The sequence below is a fragment of the Sparus aurata genome, chromosome 4 (assembly GCF_900880675.1).
Source record: "Sparus aurata chromosome 4, fSpaAur1.1, whole genome shotgun sequence".
Classification (NCBI taxonomy): Eukaryota; Metazoa; Chordata; class Actinopteri; order Spariformes; family Sparidae; genus Sparus; species Sparus aurata.
The window spans coordinates 28,824,994-28,843,944 of record NC_044190.1 but is presented as its reverse complement, the minus strand read 5'-3'; the positions used below and the strand labels follow the sequence as shown (position 1 = coordinate 28,843,944).

At 40.1% G+C, this 18,951-nt stretch overlaps 1 protein-coding gene across 3 annotated transcripts in view; it reads left to right on the top strand.

Annotated features, from left to right (window-relative positions):
* LOC115580272 (CUB and sushi domain-containing protein 1-like) overlaps positions 1-18,951 on the top strand; it is a 419,751-nt gene that overhangs the window by 376,791 nt on the left and 24,009 nt on the right. For all 3 annotated transcript variants that reach the window (XR_003983835.1, XM_030414457.1, XM_030414456.1), the window contains exons 56-62: positions 571-744; positions 1,020-1,193; positions 2,896-3,084; positions 4,930-5,106; positions 7,194-7,379; positions 13,392-13,568; positions 14,120-14,305. Coding sequence is in view for 2 of the 3 variants with exons in the window: in XM_030414457.1 (XP_030270317.1) it covers positions 571-744; positions 1,020-1,193; positions 2,896-3,084; positions 4,930-5,106; positions 7,194-7,379; positions 13,392-13,568; positions 14,120-14,305 (1,263 nt within the window). In the remaining variant the exon portion in view is untranslated. The remainder of the gene's footprint in view (positions 1-570; positions 745-1,019; positions 1,194-2,895; positions 3,085-4,929; positions 5,107-7,193; positions 7,380-13,391; positions 13,569-14,119; positions 14,306-18,951) is intronic.

Sequence of the window (18,951 nt, the reverse complement as noted above, 5' to 3'; positions counted from 1 at the left end):
ATGCCTTTTTTGCAGCATTAATCATTTGAGATAGTTTAGAAAAAAAACTATATTAAATGCCAAATAGATGAAAAAGTTTTGGGCCCTTAGTCACTGAGTTCATGAGGCACAGAAACATGAAGCGAGGGATTGACTGTGAAATGCGGATGATTAGTCTTTTAACAGCTGAAATGGTATTGAATACAATTCAATGATTCTCCACACCTAAGCTCTCAAGATGTGTCCTGCAATTTACGTGCTTGAGTTTTAAGAAATCATGAAAGGACGTGGCACTTCAAGGCCACTTAGAGAACGCAGACAGATCGTTTAAAATGTTCAGATTTTAACAGACCATTTGAGCATCTGTAATTGCTGCATGGTTAGGACTGCAGTCACAGAGCTGTGCTGTCTTTGAACATTGATTTGTAGATGCACAGATGATGCCACACACCAGACATTTAGATGTTTAAGTATTGAGGCAGCTGCTAAAATTGTCTGGCAGTCTAATTGTTGGGACAATGAAAAAGAGTAGATGTTTTTAAAGTTGTTTTTCATTAGACTGAATTAATCTCTATATTTTGTCTCTTCTAGCTGGCCACTGTGACTCTCCAGATCCTATAGTCAATGGCCACATTAGTGGAGATGGCTCCAGTTACCGTGACACAGTGGTGTACCAGTGCATGTTAGGATATCGCCTAATCGGCACATCAGTCAGAATCTGTCAGCAAGACCACCGGTGGTCTGGAACAACACCCGTCTGCGTCCGTAAGTGATTTGTGGAACCAAAACCACTGTAGTTCATCTGCATTGTATGATGATTTATTGTTCTTCCATTAAATCTGAAAAGCTGAAAAGATTTTCCTATATTAAGTAAATCCATTATGCACAAGAGTCGTAAAGGAAATAACACATTTGTCAGGATTTAAATTGTTGTTTCAATGACTATCTCTGCAGCCTCTACTTGGAAAAATGTTACAAACACAATGCTGCACTTTTTCCACAACTCCAGTTTCTCATCATACCTCTCTCTACACCCTCAGCTATTACCTGTGGTCACCCTGGCAACCCAGCCAACGGGCGGACCAATGGCAGCGAGTTCAACCTCAATGATGTTGTCAACTTCACCTGTAACAGAGGTCATGTTCTCAGTGGAAACGCTCGTGCTCAGTGCCGACTCAACGGGCAGTGGAGCAGCCCCCTACCTGTCTGCAAAGGTCACAAATATGAGTATTAACACAGACTTACAGACTTATTGCACCGTACATCCCTCTAAATGCTTCAATAAGGTTTTCAGATTAGAGTCCAGAGGAGAAATATGTTTTTCCTCCCTTTCACCCCTGGTATACAGTATATATTGTATGTATAAAAACAAGAAAAAGTGGTTGTATCACTGCAGTGGATGAACATGATAGAGTTTTCCAGTACCTACACCTTTCAGATTCTAGCAGCTGGTGAGTAAAATGTCATCACAAACAAACAAATAAGACACAGGCTGTACAGCACAAAGGATTTTCTTTTAAAGTTATGCATATTAGATAGTCAGCATGTATTCAGCATTTGTTGGCCCGATTTGCTTCAAGCTACAGTATGTCAACTGGAACATTTTTGGCTAAATCGGTTGCCAGCAGACTGTAAAATTGAGAAGTGAATAATCGTTGTGTAAACACATACTTAACATAGAGCTGTATTTAGCCACAATCAGTGTGGTGCGTGTGAGTGTGTGTGTGTGTGTGTGTGTGTGTGTGTGATGCACACACAGTTGGGTACATGTCCAGAGACACATTCCTTTCCTCGGCTAACCATGCGTGGTCGTTAGACTACAAGCCTCCCCAGACCTCTGGTTGTGGAAAAGTTATGATATACTAAAAGACGCACACACACACACACACACACACACATACACACGTATTCAGCACAGTCATGAGAACAGATCAATACGACATAGTTGCTCACATGGGTTTTCCATTGAGGGGATTCGTCCTCGCTTGCTTGCTTTCTCCATCTCCCTCACTTTTTCTGTCCTCTCCCTCCCCCTCCCTCCCAGCAGCAGCTGTCAATTATGAGTCTGAAACTTTCTTTGTTCCCATAGGGCGCCAGACTTACACACACACCCAACCACCTACACACACACACACACACACACACACATATCCAAGTCCCCCATGGACTTAAATTTGAGTGAATGTCAGTCTCCCCAGTGACATATGGAAAATAAAACTCCACTTAAATTCGACTGGCATCCATCCAGAGAGCAGAGTAGAGTTAGAGTAGAAAGGACCAGAGGAGAGAGTAGAAAACTCCAGAAAACAAGGCAGTGTGTGACAAAGAGAAGTTTAGAAAAGACCAGAACAGAGAAACGGTGACAATCTCAATTTGTGACAGGGTTTAGTGCCCTAAAAAGAAGAAAAACACATCCTGTTTGTTCTGTAAATGTTCACTTCCTATTTACTGTATGGTACACTGAATTCATGGCCCAAAATTTTGAGCACAAAATAAATATATAGTGCCCTTCCATTTTCCCACAATTGAAGAAAAAGTGGCATCTGTGGCATATTATGACAGTACCATAATGCAGCTTGTCTCATAGTGCACCTGTCAATGATGACACAAGATGATAATCATTAATAAGTGTCCTCTCAATTAATCTCAATTTACTGCTCACTTCAGAGTAAACTGTTGAGTGTCAGTTAAATAGGAAGTAGTGAAATCATGTGTCTCTTCTCTTCTCGTCTCCTCTCCTCTCGTCTCTTCTCGTCTCTTCTCTTCTCTTCTCTTCTCTTCTCTTCTCTTCTCTCAGCACAATCGAAAGCCATCAATATCCATTTGAATCCATTGGACCGAAACCAAATGAAGAAACTTTCCTGCCTATAAGAATTATTTGAATTGTCACACAGTGTCTTCTGCTCTCGCCTGCAGTGGTGAACTGTTCGGACCCTGGCCTGGTGGAAAATGGCGTTCGCCAGTCTGGCCTACGTTATCCAGAAGTCTTCAGCTATGGTGTAACTGTGGCCATCCACTGTAAACGAGGCTTCTACCTCCTGGGCTCAGCTCTCCTCACATGCCAGCATGATGGACGATGGGACCGACCGATCCCTCATTGCCTGGGTATGGAAAGACAAATACAGGTTGTATTGACGATACATGTGTAAGAGACAAATGAGACAGAAGCAGAGACAGAACGAGCAATAGATTAACATTCATAGGCCTGTAATGAAAATATTCGTTGTATTGTGAACAGGTTACAACTTTTCAGAATTCATCAGATAAAAAAAAAAGTACACAAAAGTTTGTCATCGGTGGATTTCTATTATTTTTCTTTATATTTGTAAGGAAAGCCATTTCAGGAGTGAAATGGCTTGAGGAACCAGTGGGAGGAAGATGAGGAGCGAATGAGAAACTGAGAGAATAAAGGGGTTCAAGGTGGAAAATGGGAGGGAGTAATCATAAAAGGAAGGCAAGAGAATGAAAGAAAGAGGCTTAAAGGTCTGAGCATGTTTGTGTGTGTGTGTGTGTATGTGTGTGTGCAGATAAAAAGGGGAGCGTGTGTCTCTTAGGGCAATAGGCGTTCCTGTCAGAGAGCTACCATGGCTGATAGAAATACAGAGATTAAACTTGAGAGCGATAGAGAGAAGGAGACTGATTCAGAGATAGAGAGAGAAACACAGAGAGGCGACCAGGACGACGACATAGTAACAAAGAGGTAGAGATGAGGAATCAGACAGAGAGGGAGAGAGGGGTAGACGCTGCATTACATTCGAGAAACAAGGTCTTATCGAAAAAATTGGGGGGAGAGGGGCGATGACTGAGGGGCAAGGAGAGGATGGAGTAATATAATTTGGGGGGTAAGGGGAGATATTGGAGGACCAGTCATTTGGCAGAAATAGAAAATCGAGAGCAGTTTCATATCTGTGTCCTCCAGAAACCTGTGCTCTGTAAAACGTCGATTTTTTCAAAATTGAAGAAAAACCTAGAAGATTCTTTTCACTGATGTCCAATGCTTTAACGCTATGGAACGATTTCTACTAGTTCTCTACAAAGGAGAGGGAGAGAGGAGAAAGACTCCCTCTATGTTTTCTAGCTAAAGGGAATTTAATTTGAGATGAGTTATTGGTTCTTTCTTTCTCTCTCAGGCAATTCAATTAAACTCAATAAAAATAAGCTTTACTGGCATGACTTTATACCACCATACAGCGCAAGTAAAGCTGTGCGAGTTATATTGTAAATAATGGAAAAGCATAGCGTACACCGTAGAGTCTTTGGTGGGACTCGTGCCACAGACATTTGTTGCACGTCCCTCGCCCTCTTATGGAACACCAAAACTGCCAAGATCAAAAAATGTGCAAAGAAATTAATAATGACTGAATCAAGGCATGACATCCTACTTCTGATTTTGGAAGTTTCAGTCTTCAATACTCTCTGCCCACATTTACTGTCTGCTTCTACAGTACATAAGTTAAAGGCAAAACTACAAAAAGGAAAGATTAAACAAACTAAATCTACTGTTTGATATTTAGATTTATAACATATTGGTAGAAACTCTGTCTGGTAAATTGTTACTTAAAAGACATCAGAAGTGTTTCAAATTCAGAAAAAAATGTTAGATAAAACATTTTCTCCACACTTCATGAATATTTATCTGCTATCTGTGTATTTTAGACAGCATAATTGCAAAAATGTATTTAATCTTTGATGTAGTTCACAGAGCAATCTTTCTTTTTCTATTCCCTGTGTGTGTACGTAAACAGGCACACAAAAACAACAAACACTTGTGTTAATCCTGCCCCTCCCTTGCTGTCACCCGCTCCCTCGGGCTGCCTCCCACAATGACCCAGCTGCACCATCTAATGCAGGAGTATCTGGAATCTATAGTTGGACACAATCAGACACTAACACTTCCATCCCCCCTCTCGCTCTCTTTCTCTCTCTCTCAATCTGTCATTGTCTCTCCAGCTATTTCCTGTGGTGACCCCGGTGTACCCCCTAATGCAGTAGTGTCTGGAACCCGCAGCTGGACGTACAGTTCAGTGCTGCAGTACTCCTGTCTGCCTGGAGGGGTGCTGGTGGGCAATGCGACTCGCCACTGTCAGGAGGATGGCACATGGAGTGGAGCGCCACCGTACTGCACTGGTAAAGGCACACTAGTCAATAAAGCAGCATGCCAACTGGTCTCCAGCTGGTAGAATTGCAGAGAGTAGATATTTAGTCAGTTATGCTGTCATGCATGTTGATACAGCCTATTCTAAATGGAAGGCATGTCGGCTATCCGTTTCACAGCATGTCTCTTAATCTAAAGCAATCACACCCACTGAAATCTCCTGCATCTACACTGCGACAGAGAAATGTGTGTCATGACATTACAACAAGAAATTAGTTTTTGATGAAAGCGTTTGCAGAGAAGCCTCTATACTATATGTATATCTTCAACCATCAAAACAGTTGCCACGGTAAGCTTACCAGTAGATGATGCTATTTATAGATCAAGCCACGCACGTACAAATAAAAAACTACAAAACAACAAAACCTCTGTTGAGTTAGTGAGGAAAGAGATAAAAACTGGTTCAGCTGTCAAAAAATAGTATCATCCCATCTGGTGTAACAAGAATGAGCCATATCTCAGAAGAATGTCAGTATTAAGATATCTCCAGTGTGCTGTTGCTCCAGAATCACACACTGCATAATGTCAGCTGTAGCCTGTACTGTGCTATATGACAATAACATGCAGTAACAAGAACTGACCAGTAAATATGGTCACAGTCTGGCTTCCTGTGTGTTTCAGACTTCCATATACATTTCAGCACTCACTTCTTAAACTGGGTTTGCTTTTGATTTTAGGTTACTAAAAGGTTACTCTTCACAACTTGTAAAATGGCACAGAGGTCTAAACTAGCCACATGGGCACATATTACAATAGAATTAAAAGTGAATTACCACATTTACGAAGTGACAAACTAAAGTGAGCTTACTGATAACTGTCTGCTCTACTCTTTGCACATTACATCCTTTTTTCACACAAAATTTATTTTAAGAAAGCATTTCAATATTTTTCAACAGTCTTTATCACAGCAATATAACAATTCCAATGCTGTTTCATTGCTGTTGCTAGGTCTAAAGGGTGAGTTGTGTTAACTAAATCACCATTTGACAGTCATGCCATGTAAATATCTTGAAAAGATGGAATTGTCATTATTGATACAAGAAATTAATCTGCAAATACAGAGAAATGGACTGATTTGGTAAAGCTTTGTGCTTCTTACCAATCTTCAATTTGATGAGAAGAAGAATACATTTAAAGAGGCCCAGTTTAGAAATAAAAATCATAAAAGAAATAATCTGCTGAACTCTATGTAACCCGGCTTGAGCTGCATGGGAAAATGAGGTGTTTTTACTACTCAGGTTCTAAGTGCTGCTCTACAGTAGGCTTACGCAGATCCCACAACACTACAACTGATCGTTTCCAAACTCAGCATCTACTGTCTCAACAGCTGAAATGCAATAAGCTTACTCTGCTGGCCTCAGAATAGAATGCTCAGCGGGGCAGAATCCATCCTGCAGCTGAAGACCTCATTGAGATGCAAGACGCCACATTTGGAGCTGTACCCTGTTAAACTCACAAATCCCCACCGATGGAATTTAAGCTCCTAAAATTGTGACACGCTCAGTGCTTTTAATGCTAGAACAATTTGGTATAGCCTAAATGCAAAGTACAGTTTTGCAAAGTTTGTGTGTCTGGGTGTGTGCCTTTACTATATACCGGTATATGGGGTGGTGTGTGTGTGTGTGTGTGTGTGTGTGTGTGTGTGTGTGTGTGTGTGTGTGTGTGTGTGTGTGTGTCACTGTATATGAAAAGACTGAGTAGGCAAAATATTTGTGCATTTCCAACATCACAAATGCTTTTTTGTTGATGTTGAGGCTGTAGCATGGACGCACACATATCTTTTTAGCATGCTGGCCCCAGTGAGAGACAACCTCTTAACCCTGTGTTTTACCATGGAGTTATATAAAGCCGGTAAGGAGCCTAATGGATCATCTGAATGCAGCTGTTGTTTCAAGTTAAGTACATCGAGTGTATTCAGAGTTTCTGTGCATGTGGTTACATGTTCAAGTGTATCTCCTACAGTAAGCACTGTCTGAGAAGTCCTTGGTTGCATCAGTGGTGTATGTGTGTCGGGCTATTGGAATGGTATATTAACTTCATGTCTAATTTCTTTCTATAGGTATAAGTCCAGGAATCTGTGGAGACCCAGGGATGCCTCCCCATGGTGCCCGTCTGGGAGGGGAAGAATTTAAAACCAAGAGCCTGCTGCGTTTCAGCTGTGAGGCAGGATATAGTCTTAGTGGCTCAGCGGAGAGGACCTGCCTTCACAACGGCACCTGGAGCGGCACGCAGCCTGTCTGTCAAGGTAGGAAAGCATGGCAGTGACTTCACATGACTCCAGTAGTGTAGTGTAGCTATGTACATTTTCCTTACTGTACTTAGCTGTGTATCACTACAGTTTCATCTGCACCCAGAGCCCCCAACTCCTTTGCCAGCAAAAATCTGCCAAATGTGTTAACTACACAATGTACTCCTGCATTTTTGAATGCCGGCATCCACAGACACACAGAGTGTAGTTATATTGAGGGAGAGAGCCCATCTTAGAATTTGATGAAACATGAACCATGATCCTGTTCGTTATCTATTTCTCACCTAAAATGTTTTCAAAAGCACATTTGCTATACTTTTTGTTCAGCTTTAATATGATTCTGTTAGTTGCAGTACATCAGCAGGAGTGTTCAGTGATCCGGTGCATCAAGTGCATGCTGGTTGTTGTAGGTTGTCTAACTTTTGACAATTGGAAATGCCACAGTCCTTTTTCTCTGTTTTCTCTGGATATATATTTATGAAAAAAAATGTTTGCACCTCTCTAGTTTACAGACAGCGCAGTTTAAGGCAAAAGCCATCTTGCCAGTGTACAAATTCAAAGTACTTGTACTTTGCATAAGTATATTTATTTTATGGAACTTTAGACCTCTATTCCACTACATCTAAATATTTAGACATTTTGGCCTTAATGTTTTTCCGTACAACATTGACCACTTTAGATACTAGTTTCTTTTAAGAATACAATTTTTTGTACCCTTTCTGTCCAGTTAAAACCATGTTTCTCTAAATTTGGTGATTTTAAAATTTGCTTTTTTGGCAAACTGAAGCATTTAGTTTTTCCCCTAAGGGCTGATTTTATAGAATATGCTGCAGTACTGTAGATTAAAAATGACCTCAGCCTTAGATATCTACAGTAGTAGAATCCAACATACACATTAATGCAGCGGTAAAACATCATAAATAATACTTCTTCTACTTCTGTTTTAGGCAATTTGTTTATAATACGTACATACCTTTAATTAAATAAGGTTTTGAATGCAGGACTTTTACCTGAAGTGGAATATTTTTACAGTGGGGCACTGCTGCTTATACTTCATTGAAGGATCTGAATACTTCCTCGACCACTGCCTGACTCATGTTGTTTCATAAAATTTGACTCTGTTGAAAGAAAAATCTTTTGATGCCTGTATAAAAGCATCATCATAACACTTGGAGTTGTAGTCTTGAAATATCAAAGCAGTGAATTTCTCCTTGAGTCAAAACAGATATTTATGGAGCTGTCATGTGCGGTATTCTATTTATATGCACCATTTATTGACCCTGTTTTATAGAAAAAGACTGCTGCTTCTTTTATGCAAGGGGCTTGGATTTGACAACATAGCATATGCTGAACTGTCTGTTTAGGAAGCATCATGCATTTTGATACCAAGTTATCCTTGTCTCATTTGAGGTTACCTTTGGGTCCCAACCCAGATACTATAAAACACTGCTGTAAAAATAAACATTGATGTAAAAGGAAGCCGTGCAGATTTGGTATAAACCCACAGTGTATTTGTGGCATGTGAACTTAATTATTCAGCATTTTATTTGAAAATAAATCAGCTCAGCATCCAAAGTTGCAGCTTAATCGCTTCTTTGGAGAATACAGTAGCATCAGGCTACTTGGCATGCTAGTGACAGTAAGCATCTAATCCATTACCAAACATAGCTTAGAGAACATTACATACATTATACACTGTATATTGTGATTTATATATCTTGTGTAGGTAACACCTACACATTGCTTGGATATAGTATATATCAATGAGATGGTTTTAAGTAATAAAGTCGAAATTAGTTTATATATGTATTTAAATGTTTGCTATGTTCATTATTGAAGTGTATAGGTTTCACATGCAGTTAATCGCTGTCTATACTGTCTATAATTCACACAACACACAAAAGCATGTTTTCTACCGTTTTTACATAAGAGGTGATCTAACATGTTGACAAATGTTCAAAGTGTGCAATTGTCTTTCAATAAAAAACAACCTCACAATTCACATAGTGTACGAGGTTTATGGAATTAGCTGTTTGAGGCACAAATATGAAGATTCAGGTTTGTGTGTGTGTGTATATATGTGCATGTTTATATCAGTGCGCCCCAGATACAAAGGATTGAAGTGTGTCACTCCTCACTGACTGAGCTGGATGTTCCACAGCGCTGTAGTAATAAAGTACGTCCTATACAACAGCAGTTTTCAAAGACACTCTTTAAACCCCTGGGAGTTTAGGGGAAATTAAAATCAGTCCCCATAGTGCTGTAGAGACACTGAAATCCTAAGCTGCTGTGTTGCCTTCCTTTTCCCAACTTTGTGTGGTAGGCTGAATAAAACACTGCTGACATTAACTCTATTGTAGTCTGACGCAGTCTTAAGATTTGGTTAGATTAATGGGCTGTTCAAGCAGTAATGTGAGGAGGAGTGAGTCATACAATTTCAGTGTGTTCCGTGATGTATTACCATCATCATACTAAATATAGAGTACTGAAAAGCATTAAAGTCACAATTAAATAAATGTCAAAAAGCTGCAGTGCATCTACTCACATATCTGAATTTATTTGTCTGCTAAATGGCAACGTTTCTTTAAAACATTTCATACTAACATGCCATGTATTTTGTTCAGTCATTATCAGCTGATTCATATTAAAAAGCAATGCAAATCCTCAAGTGAATGTTGGTATTGCGCATTTCTGCAAACCACAGATATGTTACATTTGTATGTTTCAACATTTCTACAATCCCATTCCCAATTTTTCATCCTACCCCTAATTTTTGAGAGCCAACTTGTGCCTTACAACAGAGGGGGCAGGGGTAGTGGTTGAGATCTCCTTATATGAAATGGGACAACCCTTCAAGATCCTACGTCATGAATTGCTGTTGGTCGCTTTTATGCAAACAAACACCACCGACATTTCCGATCATCCTTAGCTTTGGTGATTTCTCTTATGTTACAGTTCGCACACAGCCTCACACTATCATTAAGTCATCATAGAAAACGGTGTTATGTGGCTACCAGCTGTGCTTTATAGGCTAAAACTTGCAGCCAGACTTGCAACCTAAACTGCCAGTCTGCAATGATATTAGAGGAATGGTAGCAACTGCAGCAACTTCAATTCTGAACTTAAGGTACATTTCAGTCATCATATGCCATCAAAGGGGGAAGTTCAACATTTAAATACATCAAAATACAGGGATGTCATGCGCAAATCATCAATGTCTTGTTGGCTGTTTAGCCACTGAGACATCAGCAAACTAGTAGTAACTGATGCTTATTCTGAAGAAAAGGAACAAAAACATTAAAACAACAGAGAATTGTCATTACCCTCAGTTTGAAATGTGCCTCTGAAAGACTTTGGTTTGGTGGGCCATGTAGCGCTATTACATAACACTACCCTAATCGAGACCCTACCTCTAGGCACAAACACACAAACTTTAGGTATATGGCTAAAGGGCAAAGGCAGGGGGTGTATTGGGATTGGGCTTAAGTATCATATGGATATGTTGCAACTTTTCATTTTTATTTAAGTATTAATTTTTAAGTCGTGACATTGCTGTGGTTAAGGTCTGGTTAGGTATACACACATGCACAAAAACCAGAAAGCTGGAAAATGTCCAGACAGCATATTAAAATCATCCAGTGGTTTGGCCCTTACAGATGTTGAAACGTCACCTTGAACAGTGGTCTTTCCACTTGGCAGCAGTCTCACAAGGTTCAGGATCATTCCCTGCTCCAGACATGACAGTCAGCTCCTGTACATGTAATCTGAGGGTGATATGACACGTACTGTACAAATGTTGATATAAGTAACAAAATAACAAATTTAACATAGCCATGATTACCTCTTAGAAACTGCTTTTTTAAGATCATTCAGAAAGTTAATAGAAACCCATAATGTGATTTTCCTTCATGCCAGCAATCAATATTTCCAGATTGTATCTTATTTTGGAAAATTCAACCTTCCCCCAAAAGTAAAACTGCGAGACACAGGACTTTCAAACTTAATTGAAGTAGTTGTATAGCATTGTAGAAAGTGTGCGATGGAAACTCCATGACAACAACTGAATTTTTCCTTCACCTTAGAGGTTGTGTCTATTTGTGTGTGTGCATGCCAGTGTCTGTGTTTGTTACACTAATTATTTATGTCTGTCTAAAGTTGTTTTTCATTAAGCTAATAGTGGTTAAAAGCTGATTCAGAAAGGATGAGGCATCTATCACTTGGACACAAACACAAAGAAATCCATACACACATCCATACAAAAACACACACACATGCACGGACTGTTGCTCACAGCAGGCATACTGATAATACTCGTAGACACAAACACAGACACACGCGCACTCTTGGACAGAGCTTTTAAGGGCTCTAACTAATGAATGCGTCAATAGGTGTTTGATTGTTAAAGGCTGTCAGCTGTCATGATCTGATTAGTGAAATGTGCTGTGGTTGGTTGCTAATTCCTGTCTATTCTGTTAATGTGCTGTGCCAGCGAACTAAATATTGATGAATCACTAGTTCAGAAAGGAGACCTAGCCACCCCCCCATCTGCATTCTCGTGTCAGTTTTGTTTTACAATGTAGGATGGATATGGATCACTCTCTTTCCCCCCCCCCAAAAAAAAAAAAAAAAGTTGTTGCTTCTTGTCCCAGAAAAACAAAAGGGATACCCTGAGATTCACTGTGGGAACAGTGCATTTTAGAGGCTTTAGTGTTGAGCCCGTGGAAAAAGCTGTGAAGACAAACACCAGTGTGGCTTATTGGAAGCTGTATGTCAAGCATACAACTGATCTCATATTCTCAATATGCATTGTCTGTGCTCTCATCTGAGCTCAGCTGAGACTTTGTTCACCCCAAGATAACTCAGGAAGGACACTGTCCACAAGAACTGACTGATAATTAGCTTTACAACCCTGCTGCATGACCAGTGTTTCCTCTTTCCATAATTTTTTCCCCACCAGCATTGGATGTTTTACCACGGTTATCTTGACATCTAAGCCGTGGTCACCATACATATTTTCAGACAGCATGTCGTGGTTTTAAGAAGGGCCGAACCTGGCAACAGAGGCCTGTCCTTGGTGCAGACCTTTCATTCGCATGTAAACAGCGTTTGAGTTCAGTGAAAATTGACCTTTACTCCACAGATACAGAGGAGTTTCAGATTATTGGTTAATAGTGTTTACTTCTGGCAGGCAGTAACTGAGATTTTTTATAAACAATGGCGCAGACACCCACTTTCACTTCCTCATTGGGATTTATTTAGCCTCCTTGGCAAATTTGAACCGGGAGTATGTGATGATATTGGAGTATCTGAGTTTGAACACTGACAGACTAGATGTAATATTCTCTATTTAGAAAGACACAAATGCGATGATAATACAGTGATGGAAAAGAGAGACAAAACTGCCTCTCATGTTTGTCCTGTTACAGAAAAATATCCTGTTGCCTTGGTATCTGTAATCAAAACAAAAATAAAAAAGTACATGAAGAGTAAGTAAAAGTAAAAATCATTCATAGTGTTTTCTGTAACTGAGAAACCAAGCGCGGAGTATACCATCTGCTTCCTGTTTACACCAGCATGCTTGGATGAATGGTGATCTGAAATGCATTTTCAGGTGTTTGAATGGAAGAGAGATTATTTTTGGTTCAGTGCTAAAATGCTCATCTTGATGGAGAGCTTTTTTTTTTTTTAAACTTCTTTTTCAAAAATACCCTTGTATGAGTGGGCTACACCTGAGGCTCAGTGTTGTGGCTGTATTACCAGCCTCTAGCATACAACTGGAGTACTGTACATCTGCCATTCAGTGCTGGGAATCAGTCCAACAACCTTTAGTTATTAATCAGCCTCACTACCTCCAGGACACATTTAGAGTTATTTCCAGCTGACTCCGGTGATAATCTCATTATTGCAGCCCATAGCTGATCAGCCTTGAGTGACAGCAAGACAGTATTGCTCACACTGATATTATCACTGTGATTAATCACCACTGTTTAATATTTCCTCATTTCTCAGCTGTATCCTGTGGTAACCCTGGCACCCCAGCACACGGCAGAATTGTCTTCAGTGATGGCATCACCTTCGGCAGCTCGGTGGCTTATGCATGCTGGGAAGGCTTCAAAACATCAGGCCTGACCACCAGACACTGCACAACAAACGGGACATGGACAGGACAGCCCCCAGACTGCACTGGTAGGTTACAGGCTCAATATAATTGCTTCATTGTTACTATTATGGTCATTATTAGCAGGAGATGTGGTCATTTTTATGCTTCATTAGCATTCATTAGCTATAACACTACAAGTACCGCTGCAGATAGTCTCAATGTTGTTGCTTGCATAGTAGTATTTTTAACTCTAGGAGATGTATGATTTGTGGACGGACTGGTCAATCTGCTGCTGTGCAGGTACATTTGTTGTTTTGAATGTTCCACTTATTTAGCCTAACAGAACCAGTCAGAGATGTTGATGGAAGGAGAGAAATAAGGTGGGAGGTAGGTGAAATGAAGCAGGGTTGTGCCTCAGGGAAGTTAGCATGGGCAGTTTCTGAGAAAGTTGAGCAGGAGGTCGGGGTTAGAGGGCCAGCATGGAAAAATAAAAACATCGGATTACATTCAAAAGCACAATGAGTTATTGGTGCATTACTACACTACTGTTGGACTGCTGGAACAACATCATCTAACGGAAAATACACACTTCACATAAAGTATTCATGACACACAAACGTTCTCTTATCTTCTTCAGTGATCAGCTGCGGGGACCCTGGGCCAGTAGCCAATGGGATCTATCTAGGAAGAGAGTTTACTTACAACCATACAGTGATCTACCGCTGTAACCCTGGTCACCTGATGGAACCACCTGGACCTGGACGCAGCGTTCTGCGCTGCACTAAAGATGGAACCTGGAACCAAACCAAACCCAGCTGTAAAGGTAAGAAGAGCTGTCACTCACTGCGGCCAAAGTGATGCCATAAAATCATTGATTTGATTGATTACAGTCCCGATTATGTATATGTTTGTTCATGTCCATGACTCCAGCAGCTATAGTTGTTCAAAGTAAAACAATCTATATACATAGCCAGTTTTGCAAACTTTTTGCATGAGCATTCCTTAAATCAAGTATTTTGAATAATACTCAATAAATCCTTTTACATAATTAAAATTCCCATGCAGGGCCAATGTAGTAATGAATACAAAGATAAGAAATAGAAAAAAAGAACATAAAAACAATACAAAAAGTAGAAACCAAAGGCCAAAATATGTACATTACATGAGTCATTTTACAATTAAAAACAAACAGAAAACGAACAGCAAACATCATACTGCTTTTCGAAAATAGTTTAGTAGAGTCAGTAACAACCATCAGCAACACCACTAAATAAACAAAAGGTGACTCAAGCATGTTAAAAAGCACATAAGATAAACTATATGTCATCTTATAAAAATTCAAATGTAAAACTAGTCGTGTAGACAAGCCACTTTAATGACCATGCATGAAAAATTGAGATATGATGTTGACATCACATTATTTAAAGAATATTTGATTTTAAGGCTGCTGTAAGCATTATTTTCTGATTACAGTCAGTGTTAAATAGCTCTGTATTCCAATAGTAATCACTGTTGGAGTGTTTCTTAAGTAACCATATCTTTCCTCCCCCTGTTAATGCAAAAGATAAACACGTTTTCTGTTACCCCTGCCCACTTTATCCAGGAATATATCAGGAAAGAGAACTCCATAAAGAGGCGGTCTTGTCTGATCAAGTAACATACAGAGAGCAGGATCCTCCTGCTCTGGTACCTATACTGGCAATGGTGAAAGAGAGAAAGGTTTCAATTCCACCACTGCCCGTGATGGCTTATAGTGCCAAACAGGCCAAGGGATGCAAAAGGCTTAAAGAAGGAAAAAGGCAAAGAGAGCTGCCTCAAAAAAAAAGAAAGGAGTCGTGCAGGTGGTGACGTAGAAAGGAAGGAAGGGACTGCAAAACAGACAGGATGTTAGCTGAAACGTCAACAACAGCAGCTTTAAGTAGCATTTTATCCTTGATTTAGTGAGACTTTGCGCTGTTTGTCTATGAGATGCAAGCTACTAGAAAGTTTTTTCAAAGCATTTTCTTAGATTGTACACTGCAGTTGAACACCATATAGAACTTTAACTGGAGGTGGTAAATGTGTCATGTCACAGGGAGACAGAAATATTCTAATAACAAGGTACTTAACACTGAAGAATAACAAAGGCAGTTACTGTTAAAGATCTGTACAACTGAAGCAAAAACACAATAACAAGAGACAATTTAAATAAGGGCAACAGTGTTTTAATTCGAGCTGCTACAGTAAAATAACAGATTGCGACTTCAACACTACATTAGACAGAGGCCAGGGGAGGTTGAACATTGCTCCTTGCATTTACCGAGTGTTAAATTAAGGTTTATTTCCTGACACCCTTCTTTTTTCCACAAACACAAAGAGGAAAATAGAAAATAAAAAAGAATGCATTAAAATGAAATGAGTCACAGTTTTACAACAGCCCGTATTTAGAGTTTAGACTGTGATACTCAACAGCAGTAAAAGGGAATGTTTCCTGAGATCCTCCCTGCTGCTTCTTCCCACAAAGAGAAAATCTCCTGCTGGCTCCTGCAGTTGCAGAGGCTTTGAACTGAGATGAAAAAACTTAGAAAGCCGGCAGAGAGGCTACTGAGAGGAACCAGATAGAGAGATGCAGAGAGAAGGAAACAGAGGAGTAAAAGAGACTGTAGGTGATAGAGAATGAGACTGAGGCCGGAAATTGAAAAGAGAAAATTAGAAGGAAAGGGGAATAATGGAAGAGATAAAGGTGTGAGAATGCTGCAAGTCCTTTATCTCTTCTTGTTTCTCTTCCTTTTGTTCCTCCCCAGTCTTTTCTTCTTTGCCCTCCTTTGCTCCCCACTTTTCTCCTCTTGTTTAAGTTCTTCTTCTACTGTTCATGTGTTTCTGTTCAGCTCCCCTGTTTTCATCCCCTCAGTTTTTCTCACACTTCAAACAATCCACAAGTCTTCATTTGATCCTGTTTTGGAACAACAGCTTCCTTCACACAGACACACACACATGCAGACACAGGAACTGATTGAATGAGGGAGTTGTAAGCCATAAAAGTGTAGCTTGACAGGCCAAATGAATCAAGTGAGGAGGAAGGAGAGATCGAGCAAGCAAAGCAATGCAGAGGAATCGTTGAGGAAGGAGGGTAAGAAAGAAGGAGTAAAGGCGGAGAGAGGGAGAGGAAGAATCGAAGGGATGAAGAGGTGTAGTGGAAGAAAATACTAGATAACAGCTAAAGGAGACACAATAAAGTGTAATGCAGAGATTAAGAAAGAAAGAAAATGGGCGGTGCGAAGAGAGAGAGAGAGAGAGTCAAGTGGATGAATAAAAAGGGGTTAAGAGAGAATGTGATGAGCCATCAGTGGGGCTATAAGGAGTAAGCGACAGAGCAGCAAGCGAGAGAGAGGAAGCGAGTGATGGGAGAAACAAAGAGAGGCAAATCAATACCTGCCCCCAAACCTGTAAACACACAGTGAGAAAAGGGATTAAGCCCATAAAATGTGTTGGCTGGGTGAATAGCGCCAAGAGAGATATGCCTAAAAGACGAGGGAAAAGGGAAGGAGAGGCAGTAATGGTGTGAGACCAAGAGAGCAATGAAAGAACATAAAAGAGGAGTGGAGCTGGGGCAGAAGGATGGGGAAGAAAGGTGCAATGGAGAAAAAGAAGAAGAGCTAGAGGGAGAAAAGTAGGAAGACAGAGCAGAGGCATGGGACCAAAGTGTAAGAAAGAACAGAGTGTAGAGACGTGAGAGGAAACAAGAAAGGGTGGGGAAAGCAAAAGAAGTCAATGATCGCAGTGACGGAGGGAAGAGCGAAGGTGTGCGAGCAAACAGGGATGAGAGTTACTCCTCCACACTCATGTGAAGCCAACCCAGTCTATTCACAACAAAGGAGACACGCAAAGAGAAAATAAAAGAGTTCAGAAACCCTTAATTACAGACACAAGTGTTCTTTGGGCATCAGAGACCTGCAGAAATATTGTTCTGGAATATTAACTGCTGAAGTCAATAAGAGTGTTTTATTCTATTTTTAGACAGCTGGCGTTTGATCCTGAACAACAAACTTGTTTTTAGAAAACACTCAATTATTTATTTGAATCCCCACTAGCTGCCGGCTAGCCACCAGCTATTGTTACTGGAGTCACACTACTAAAAATAATTGAGGGCAAGATATAAGAAAGTGGATTTGCAAAAGTCTTGTGTGCAGGTGTGTAGATTTGTTTTAATGAGACCGACAATAAGCAGAACACGTTGTTGAGTGGAGAAAACTAACAAGAGAAATCAAACACTTTTTTGCGTGTCTGGGAGGATGACTTTGGGGAGAAGCTAGGCTTCTTCAGGACACTGGTGACAAACCAAGCTAGAATTAGTCAGTTGATTAGTTTGCTGCGAGCACCCACAGTTGCCTGGAAACCCAGATGATACAAACAAAAGATGTTGTTTTAGTTGATCCCAACAATTTTTTGTTAATGGCACTTTGATTCTGCATCCAAAAGGTTGTAGTACAACAGAGAAACAGCAAAGAGACTGACAAAATAAGAAGATTAATGGGGAAAATCCGGAATTGCAGAGAGAGGGCAAAAGCAAATCAAATTACAGAAAGTAGGAATAATCAAACATAGATGGAAGGAGGATGTCCTTATGGTGTATATTAAGTATTATTTATGAACAACTTTCTCTCCTTAAATTGATCTGTATGTTTTTCTCCTGCCTGCGTATTGCTGCAAATGACTATATACACATCATGTATGAGTTGTGTGTGCATGTCTGTTTGTGTATCTGTGTCTCTCTCACTCTCTGCATGCTTGTGTGCACTGTATATCATCATAGCAGAGTGAATGGAGCGTGAAACCATCTGTCTCCTGGTTAGATGAGAATTACACTGACTTTATTAGATGTTTGAAACCATGCAGATGGTTATCATTATCTTAGGGAGTTAGGCTCATGCACGCACACACAGATGTTTATCAGGGTGTTATGGAGTTATATGCATAGACATCTCACACAACACGTGCACATGTGTAAACACACACACGCAGGTGCTTGCAATCGTATACGCACACTGTGGGTTCTTAAAATCTTGTGAAGCTGTCCAAACAATATGTTCTCATATTATGTTACACTTAATACTCTGTGTTTAACAGATGCTTTTTTAATGCAAATGAATCGACTTGATCCACTGGACTGTTTGATATCAGCATTTGTGTGCACACGAGCAGTTATGAAATCAAGTTTCGAAGTAGCAGTAGGTTTGTGTGAATCATTAGCATTACATAAATAGCAATCCCACATAGCGAGTCTCAAGCATAAATATGTATTTCTTCCTAAAATCCCCAATGTAGGACAGAATTTCAAAAGAAGAAGGTTGATGGGAAAGTTGTGTTTTGTATAATATTGCCAGCATATAATTTAGTAGACTTGAAAAAAACAATATCACAGTTAGCTCCCAGTCAGAAATGGCATCACAGAAAATGCAAATGTCCTTTCAGAAATTCTCAGTCCATATG